General features: G+C 44.9%; 1 protein-coding gene across 1 annotated transcript in view; it reads left to right on the forward strand.

Annotated features, from left to right (window-relative positions):
* Window positions 1-10,000, forward strand: part of dnah9l (dynein, axonemal, heavy polypeptide 9 like) — a gene marked incomplete at its 5' end in the record, with an annotated part of 52,480 nt that overhangs the window by 15,231 nt on the left and 27,249 nt on the right. The window contains 17 exon segments of the mRNA XM_076302473.1: window positions 39-130; window positions 577-703; window positions 1,068-1,220; window positions 1,467-1,592; window positions 1,791-1,898; window positions 1,979-2,110; window positions 2,946-3,106; window positions 3,733-3,889; window positions 4,621-4,766; window positions 5,002-5,118; window positions 5,550-5,688; window positions 5,882-5,974; window positions 6,336-6,530; window positions 6,809-6,886; window positions 8,253-8,385; window positions 8,483-8,610; window positions 8,747-8,895. Coding sequence (XP_076158588.1) covers window positions 39-130; window positions 577-703; window positions 1,068-1,220; window positions 1,467-1,592; window positions 1,791-1,898; window positions 1,979-2,110; window positions 2,946-3,106; window positions 3,733-3,889; window positions 4,621-4,766; window positions 5,002-5,118; window positions 5,550-5,688; window positions 5,882-5,974; window positions 6,336-6,530; window positions 6,809-6,886; window positions 8,253-8,385; window positions 8,483-8,610; window positions 8,747-8,895 — 2,234 coding nt within the window.

Genomic DNA, 10,000 nt, shown 5'->3' on the forward strand with positions numbered 1-10,000 from the left:
TGTGTGTGTGTGTGTGGTTCGGTCTGTTGATTGGTCAGAATCTGATGGTGGAGGTGGTCAAGACAGACAATGTGATCGCTGTGACGAACGAGACAGGTTTTCTGGAGAAGCTGGAGGCTCTGCAGCAGAGGTGCACGCCCTGGCTGCCCTGAGTGTTTTTTGTGTGTATAGACCCTTTCAAGAGAGTTCCATTATCAGCATCATAGTTGGCCCCACAAGACCTTTTTAACATTCCATATGTTATCTTAATGCAGAGGAAGTAGATTGGGAACCAAATAGAATGTTCAAGCATTGTTTTTGTTTTTATTGTTGAAAGGGTCTATAAGAGTGTGTTTGCGTTGCATGAGGGGTTGCATGTGTCTTTGAGCTCTCTTGTGTGAACCTCTCCTTTTCCATCTCAAGCTGGTGTGTGGTGACTGGTGTGCACTAAAGGGCTGCCTTGCCTCAGCCAGGTGAGTGCTAGACTTTGGTGGTGGTTGAAGTGATGAGGTTCCCTCTTTCATTGTGAAGTGATTTGGGTATCTAGATAAAGCACTACACACTTTGACACACTGTGTGTGTGTGTGTGTGTTTTAGGTTGTCTGTGTGCGAGAAGGCTCTAGCAGAGTATCTGGAGACTAAGAGGCTGACATTCCCACGATTCTACTTTGTGTCTGCCACTGATCTGTTGGAGATTGTTTCCAAGGGAACACAACCCAGACAGGTAGCCCATAATACTCCATACATAATAATATACCTAATTCAGTACAGATACAAATACACGTCCGGTCAAAAAGTTGCTTCCCTTTGTGTGTGTACACTAATAAAGTCATCTTTACTATGAGAGTTATGAATTAATTTATATGTGTGTGTGTGTGTGTGTGTGTGTGTGTACTGTATGTGTGTATGTTGATTTGTGAATATTTGTGTGTGTGTGTCTGTGTGTGTGTGTGTGTGTGTGTGTGTGTGTGTGTGTGTGTGTGTGTGTGTGTGTGTGTGTGTGTGTGTGAATCTTTGTGAACATGTGTGTGTGTGTGTGTGTGTGTGTGTGTGTGTGTGTGTGTGTGTGTGTGTGCATGTGCGCACAGGTCACCCGGCACCTGCTGAAGCTCTTTGATAACCTGGCAGATTTGAAGTTCCAGGGTGAGGAGAGGGAGGGGGAGCCAGCCGTTGCCATAGGGATGTACAGCCGCGAGAGGGAGTATGTGCCCTTCTCTGAGCCATGTGTCTGTGAGGGACAGGTAACACATGCACACACACACACGGACACACACTCACCACAGACAGACACAGACACATACTCTCTCTCTCTCTCTCTCTCTCTTTCTCTCTCTCTTAAAATACACACAAACACACTCAAAGTTATACAGACACACACACACTCTCTCTCTGTCTTAAGATGCTATACACTCACACTCACAGTACAGTTACATCTCCCTCTCTCTCCCCCCCCCCCCCCGCTTTCGTCTACTTCTTCTGTCTCCCAGGCAGAGAGCTGGTTGAATGCACTGGAGGCTACCATGCGCCGGACAGTGCGGCAGGAGATCATGGAGGCCGTTTCGGCTTACGAGGACAAACCACGAGACCAGTGGCTCCTCGATTTTCCTGCACAGGTTTGTGTGTGTGTGTGTGTATGTGTGTATGTGAGAGAGAGATTGAGTGTGAGTGTGCATGCATGTGCATGTGGGTGAGTCTGTGTGTGTGTGTGTGTGTGTGTGTGTGTGTGTGTGTGTGTGTGTCTGTGTGTGTGTCTGTGTGTGTGTATGACTAAGTGCGTATGTTTGAGTAACTTGAGCCTGCTCTTAACACAGGTGGTCCTGACTGGCAGTCAGATTTGGTGGGCCACTGACGTTGGCATCGCCTTTGAGCGGGTAGAGGAGGGCTTTGAGACTGCCCTGAAAGACTACAACAAGAAACAGGTGTGTCTGCCTGTGCATACATATGTGTGCTCATGTGTATGTTTGTTATCGTGTGTGTTAATATGTGTGTGTGTCCCTAGATCACCCAGCTGAACTCCCTGATCCACATGCTCCTGGGCGAGCTGACCCCTGGTGACCGACAAAAGGTCATGACACTGTGCACCATTGACGTGCACGCTCGAGACGTGGTGGCCAAGCTCATTACCCAGAGGGTAAGACGGCATGCTTGTATTTCATTTCATTTATGTATAAGGAAAACACACATTGATCAACATTTCTGTAAATGTGCCAGTGTTAGCCAGCCGGCTAATTTTCAACTGCTGTCCTATTGGCAAGATGATATAATAGCCAGCCATCAATTGACTTGGCCAATCGTTCTTAGATGCCAAGTTAGTAATAAAATGTAATTTGCAAAAGCACAGTTTGACCAAGCAAATTCTACTTAACATTTATCCTAAAATTCCTGAAGTATTCCCAAAATAATGCTAATCTCATTGAGCTCTTGGAAGCATACTCTAGATTTTTCCACTTCCAATGTATACAGTCTCCTGTTATGTTACCCTATGTGGTGTGACGGAACAGTCCCACAGCAAACTCCAACTTGTAATCTTGGATGTGGGAAGAGGGCGTGCAGGCCAGTGGGCTAAAACCCATACCTGTAGGTGTAATGTCCATAGCATTTGTCAGGAATTAGGTTTCCTTAGTGCATAGTGTCTGTTCTGTACGCACTGGTAGGCTGCAATGTTTGAGGTTGCTTCTAAAAGCTGAGAAGTCCCTGCCCTGCACCATGCAAATTATACTACCCCCCTTTATAGACCCTTTCAACTGCATAAACAAACAAGAGTCGACATTTTGTAGCATTACGCTAAAGTCTGATCAGGAACAGATTGAGACAGTCAATATCTGTCAAATTCATATCTGTCAAACCTGTAAACTTTTAATGAGTGTTGCTGGTTTTATTGCACATGAATAGAGATAAAAGTGTGTGAAAGTATAGACAGGATTTATTGTTGTTTAGGCGTCTGTTGTAATTTTTTTCCATGGCAGGTGATGAACGGTCAGGCATTTGCGTGGCTGTCCCAGTTACGGCATCGGTGGGATGAGGAGCTGAAACACTGCTTGGTCAACATCTGTGATGCCCAGTTTCAGTTCTCATATGAGTACCTTGGCAACACCACACGTCTGGTCATCACCCCTCTCACAGACAGGTGACACACACAAGCAGAGAAGTTGCCACATACCCATATATCTTCTGAAACTACAGACAGACTGACATAAAGACACACACACGTTTATGTAGATGTTTGTGTGATATGTTTTTATGTTGTGTTACACCATAACAGAGATGTTTTAATAGGGAGGATAGCAATCTTAGCAGTTTTCCCATTGACATAAACGTAATGGCTAACTAGCTTTAGCTTGGGTCACATATAACCCATAGGATTCCATTCGAACAAAAACGTCTCCGGTCTCCCTGCCTACACCTCAGTGATCTGATGGAAGCTGGTTTGTTTTAAAGCACTTTAAAGCACATCACTTTTAGCAGTTGCACTTTTTTACCTGAAGATTGGACTCTCCCTTTTTAAAGTATATTTTTTGGGCTGTTATGCCTTTATTGTGGATAGGATAGTGGAGAATGACAGGAAGTGAGTGGGAGAGAGAATCGGTGTGGGATCCGGAAAGGACCACAGGGCGGGAATCGAACCCGGGTCGCCGATGTATGGTGCAGGTGCCCCAGCCAGTTGCACCACGGCTGGGGCCGGACTCTTCCTTTTTAGAACATCTCTGACCGCAAACTACTTCCTGTATGTTCCTCTTCCTGTCACATGATCAGATGTTACATCACGCTGACCCAATCCCTGCACCTGACCATGAGTGGCGCCCCCTCTGGACCCGCCGGTACTGGCAAGACCGAGACCACCAAAGACCTGGGCCGCTCCCTCGGCATCATGGTCTATGTATTCAACTGCTCCGAACAGATGGACTACAAGGTACGGAGGGGCTACAGTGAAGAAATCAGGTCCAGCATGCTAATAGTTCATTTTCATGGAGCATTCCTGGCTCTTCCATTCACACTCAAGTTCACACAGCCAAACAGATGTCCAATGTTGCAGTCACACAGATGTCAGTGAATTTAATGCTGTTGTATTGATGATGATTGACAGTCATCACTCCCTCCCACGTCTGCTCTCTTGGAGATGTATTTTCTCATTACCTGCTGTTCCAAAGCATTCCATCTCCACCCTGATCTCCTCCTTTTCACTAGCAGCTAAACTCAAACAACCCCTTATCCATAAGGGGTGTCAGCGGACTGTGTTCAAATGCAATCTACACTATAGGCATCCCAGGACCGTGACCAGCTACCAAAGCCACATGAGGATCGTGACCAGCTACAAGCTTAGCTTTCAAGTACACTTTTGGCTGAACTAGTGATTTTTTGTCGAATGTTTATCAAGCTTTACACAGTACAATATAGTGCACAGTTGCTGTATGAAGCGAATAGGTCCAACACTGTTTGTGAAATCAGATATGGTTGTTTGATTATTTACATTTACAATGGAACGAGTGTCGCTACCAGTTACTTTAAAAACAAATCGACTAAAAAACTGCTTTTTATTGCTACTGACAGTATCTCAGTAGCTGTGTCTTAATATCTCACTCTCTCTCTCTCTTTCTTTCTCTCTCTCCATCTCTCTCTTCCTCTCACTCTCTCTCTCCATAGTCCATAGGGAACATCTATAAAGGCCTGGCCCAGACTGGTGTGTGGGGCTGTTTTGATGAGTTCAACAGGATCTCAGTAGAGGTGCTGTCTGTGGTGGCTGTGCAGGTCAAGACCATTCAGGATGCCATTCGCAATAAGAGACAGAGGTGTGTGTGTGTGTGTGGATGTGTATAAGAGAGATTTTGTGTGTGTGTGTGTGTGTGTGTGTGTGTGTGTGTGTGTGTGTGTGTGTGTGTGTGACTTCGTTGATCACCGAGTTGAGTTTTATTGCCATTATCTACCTGGGGAATAGGGCTGAAAAATGTCCTCAGGCTGGACCAGAGTCGCGCTTGGCACTGTGTCAGGAGGTTGTCACCAGTGTGGTCATTCTCGTCTCATCAGGTTCCAGTTCCTGGGGGAGGAGATTGAGCTGAAATCCACCGTTGGGATCTTCATCACCCTGAACCCCGGTTATGCTGGCAGAACAGAACTCCCAGAGAATCTCAAGGCCCTGTTCAGGTTGAATAATAGGCCACCTCACCCCTCCCCACCACCACCACCACCACCAATTTATTCCCATTTACTGACCTCCTAGAAAGTCACACTGGCCTTCCCAGCCCTTAAAACGACTCCAACACTTTGTCACTTTCAACAAAATGTTCCTCTGTGAGTGACTCTGGGTCAAACAGTGCCTGTCAATCAACACATTGCTGCATGCATGGAGGCCGATGAATCAATATGATTGGCTGTTTTTTTTTTTTAAGTTCTCTCCATCAGTCCATCCGTTTCATATACTAGTGCACAGTGACAGGCATTCATTGATCACATTTTGATCTCTTTCTCTCTCTCTCCCCCTCTCTTTCTCTCTCTTTGTCTGTCTGCCTTGATCACTCTTTCTGTCTGTGTCACTCCCCCCTCTCTCCCTCTGTCCCCCTTTCTCTCCTGCTCAGGCCGTGTGCGATGGTCATCCCTGATTTTGAGCTGATCTGTGAGATCATGCTGGTTGCTGAGGGCTTCATCGATGCGCGACTGCTGGCTCGCAAATTCATCAGCCTGTACACTCTCTGCAAGGAGCTGCTTTCTAAACAGGTTTCACACACACACACACACACACACACACACACACACACTCACACACACTCACACACACACACACACACACATATACAGTATAAACACACACGCACACACACACATGAACACACACATGAACACACATACACACACTTGCAAACATTAACAGATTGAATGCACTTGTAACACATTATGATTCTACCTTCAGGATCATTATGACTGGGGTCTCAGAGCCATCAAGTCAGTACTGGTGGTTGCGGGCTCACTGAAGCGAGGGGACAGAAGCAAGCCTGAGGAGCAGGTAATTCCTGGAATGGAGTTTAGGTTACGCCACTCAACTTACTACACAATGCAGTTATTTTATGTATTGTTCTTTACTAAAATAACAGCTCCAAACTCTATTTGATGATACATGGCTGATAATATGGAGAATGGTGTCTCTGACATTGCTAATGTGTGCCCGGCACGCCTGGTATTGCACTACATCATTTTGTCCAACCATGCCAACGTCATTGTCTGTGCATGTGACCGTTCTTGCCTCACTGACGCTAAATGGGTACCCAACGGGTACCCAAAATGGGCATCATTGTGTATAAAACCAAGTCTTACATTGTGTTGCTTTAATGAAAGTCCCAGATAGCAGAGTGTCTACATATTCCTAGGTACTGATGCGCGCCCTGCGGGACTTTAACCTGCCCAAGATTGTGACCAGCGACGTTCCCATATTCCTGGGGCTCATCAGTGACCTCTTTCCCCTCCTGGACGTTCCTCGGAAAAGGGACACTGAGCTGGAGCAGGCCGTGCGGCAGGCCATCTCCGAGCTTCGTCTGCAGCCAGAGGAGAACTTCATCCTGAAGGTCACTCTCTCTGTGTGTGTGTGTGTGTGTGTGTGTGTGTGTGTGTGTGTGTGTGTGTGTGTGTGTGTGTTTATATGTGTGTGTGTGTTTCTGTGTGTTTCTCACACCTGTTATGAGAGCAGCTTCTTGCACTGTGTGCACACACATGTATATTTTGTGAACTGTAATGGCATTGTTGATGTGCCAAATGCTGACTGTATGTGCCACCCTCAGTTCCACCTCCGTTAGCCCTTGTGATGGGCTCCAGTAACATGTTCCCACTCTGTCTCTCCCTGCAGGTGACACAGCTGGAGGAGCTGTTGGCTGTCCGGCACTCTGTGTTTGTAGTGGGGGGACCTGGAACAGGCAAGAGTCAGGTAAAGCCGTGTGAAATAATCGTCAAATAATTTAATGAGAGGACTTACCCTTGATTAATTTTAGCATCACCTTGGTCAAATGATGTCACAGCCTTTGAGTCGTAACTTTTGCATTTTTTATGTAGTGTTTTATGTAAGCGTGATGGGGCATGACGAAAACTTGGGGACAGTTATATATTCTCATTTATTGTATTTTTAATATATTGATGTGAACGATAACAACTTAAATTTGTATTTTTTTTACATTTTTTTATCACAACATTCTTTATCACAACAAAACTGAAAGATGTAGCCTACATTTGTTACATTCTTTTTTTTCAGAATTGGAATTTTCAAAAGTGTTTTTAATAAAGAAAACAACATCTAAGAGCCTAATGAATGACATATCCTTTTACATAACAACTCCTAGAAATCTATCATCTTGTCAGTTTACGATATTTTTGGATTATACAAGTTTCATTCATTGAAACAATCCCAGGACAGGAAATGTACATTTCTGGTATAATGTCCATAAAGCCGGGTGTCATGTTAAGCACATTCCTTATTACTGGGACAGGCAGAAGGCCAATAAAGCCTTACAGAGTTTACCTGCCATTATGTGATGAAGCCCACTTACTGTCTCTGACATGAAAGGTCCCTTTAGTAGGCTAGTCAGTGTAGTAAGTGAAAAGAAAAGGCTGCTAGACTGGTGTGCCTGTGGTGAGTTGTGGTATAGTAGATGCAGACAGCACTCTTGGGAGGATTGAGCTGGACATAATTGTGAATTACATACACTTCTCTTACTGCCCAGTTTTATTTGAATTTAGTTACTGATGCTCCTTTAATACATTATATTTGCACTGCCTGAACTGCCTTGCACTATATTTATATTTAATCAGTCTATACGGATATTGCACTATTCCCACCCTCTTTTCAATGTATATTGCATCTTGCTTGTGCCTGCAGAGGTGTCCACGGCTTGGCCACCTTGACAGGGACAACAAGGAGGTGGTCATCCCCAGCCGCACCCCCCTCGGACAATTGCCTACCCTATACCTTAGTGTCTATTTTTTTGCAAATGTACATACTGCATTTATTCTTAGACATAGCCATATTCTACTGCCCTTCATGCTATTCTTACTGTTCTGTTTTTATTATTTTAATGTTTTTTATTTTTTATTCTTATATGTTAAGTGAGTGCTGTACTTTGAGAGCAAAGATTAACCAGAGTCAAATGCCTTGTTTGTTTACGCAAACCTGGCCAATAAAGCTGATTCTGATTCTGATTGTCCTGTTTTGTTTTTAATTCAGTTGAAGTTTGTGTCTTCATTAGATTGTTCTGGTGTATGTCTGAGCAGTAATGTCAGCTTTCTCTGTGTGTGGTCAGATTCTGAAGACGCTCCATCGGACCTATTCTAACCTGAGGATGAAGCCTGTGTGGAACGACATGAACCCAAAAGCTGTCACCACCGATGAGCTCTTCGGGTTCCTACACCCTGCCACACGCGAGTGGAAAGATGGTGTGTGTGTATGTGTGTTTTGTAGAGGACAGTGTGTGTTTGTTTGTGAATATAAGAGTGTTTGATCTTGTCTTTTATCTCTGTCTCCCCCTCCAAGGCCTGTTCTCTTCCACCATGAGAGAACTTTCTAGCATGTCTCATGACGGACCCAAATGGATCGTTCTGGATGGGGACATAGACCCCATGTGGATCGAATCCCTGAACACAGTCATGGACGACAACAAGGTCTGCCGGTCACCATAACAACAGCATAACCCTATGTGTGTGTGGGAGAGTTGATGTGGGGCAGCCGTGGCCTACTGGTTAGCGCTTCGTACTTGTAACCGGAGGGTGTGTGTGTGTGTGTCTGTGTGTACTGTAGGTGCTGACGCTGGCCAGTAATGAGCGTATTTCTCTGACCTCCTCCATGCGTCTGATGTTTGAGATCAGTCACCTCAGCGCTGCCACGCCGGCCACTGTGTCCAGGGCGGGCATCCTCTATGTCAACCCCCAGGACCTCGGCTGGAGCTCGTGAGTGTCATGGAAACAGGGTCAGAGGTCAAGCCATGGAATGACTTCCATGAGTTGATATGAGTGTTTCAAGAGTAATATTCCTAATGCCAATGTTCTAGAAAGCCGGCGACCGTCTCATTGCATAATTTCATAAATAAATGCTTTCATAAAAGCCACAGTGTTTAATTACACTTAATGTAATATTTGGGGGACATTTTTTTGAACAATATGATTTTTCTACTGTGAAGAGCAAACTTTCTAGACACACACACACACACACACACACACACACATTATTCCACATAGCCTGATACTTATGAATGTTCACTGAGAATTAGCCATTGCAGGCACTTCCTTAGTTTCTCTCGTTAGCATTAACGAGTGTCGTACATCCCTTTGAGGGAACAGGCATTTCATCTAAGCTACTTAACATGGCTGTTTTTAGCTAATGAAGCCCTATGTGTTTTGGTCCCCGTACTGTATGTGTTTCATGTAACAAGCACACTTACACACTTAACGAGCATATCTGTCTTTAAGGCACTTAAACCGCACTCTCAGTACAGGTTGGCACCTTGTATGGCGGCCTCCCTTCGGTGTGTGAATGTGTGGGTGGATAAGAGGCATTCATCTGTAAAACACTTTGAGTTTTTAGAGGAGTAGAATTAAGCAATAAGCCCCGAGAGGCCGTAGGTTACACTGATTCTACGACAGCTAAGGGGCGTTGTTAGGCAAGACGCACTAGCGGAGTGCCTAAAACCCCCCTTAGCTGTTGTAGAATCAGTGGCTTATTGCTTTTCTAAAACTGTTACTATAAATACCTGGCAAAGTTTCATAAAGTAAAGGCACAGCAACTAGAAATGGAACTGATTTATTCATAGATAATCACTCTTCCGGCAAGAAATATATTTCCTCTATCTGAATGGTTGCCAAGCAACGTCGAGACGCAGCTACTTTAACCTTTCTACCAAGTTATTGTAGCGCAGTAATATGGAACGAAATGCAGTCAAGGTGTATGTTTATGCTGCATTTTTCAACGGCATCGAACGCGATTCAGTCAATCACAATCAAGGACCGGAACTATCAGTTTTAGAATAGTGCCGTATAAATGCAGCCCATTTACCGA

The sequence above is a fragment of the Alosa pseudoharengus genome, unplaced genomic scaffold (assembly GCF_046254945.1).
Source record: "Alosa pseudoharengus isolate Yale_2024_CS ecotype anadromous, Long Island Sound unplaced genomic scaffold, YU_APseudo_1.1 YU_APseudo_1.1_scf_24, whole genome shotgun sequence".
NCBI classification, from domain to species: Eukaryota; Metazoa; Chordata; class Actinopteri; order Clupeiformes; family Clupeidae; genus Alosa; species Alosa pseudoharengus.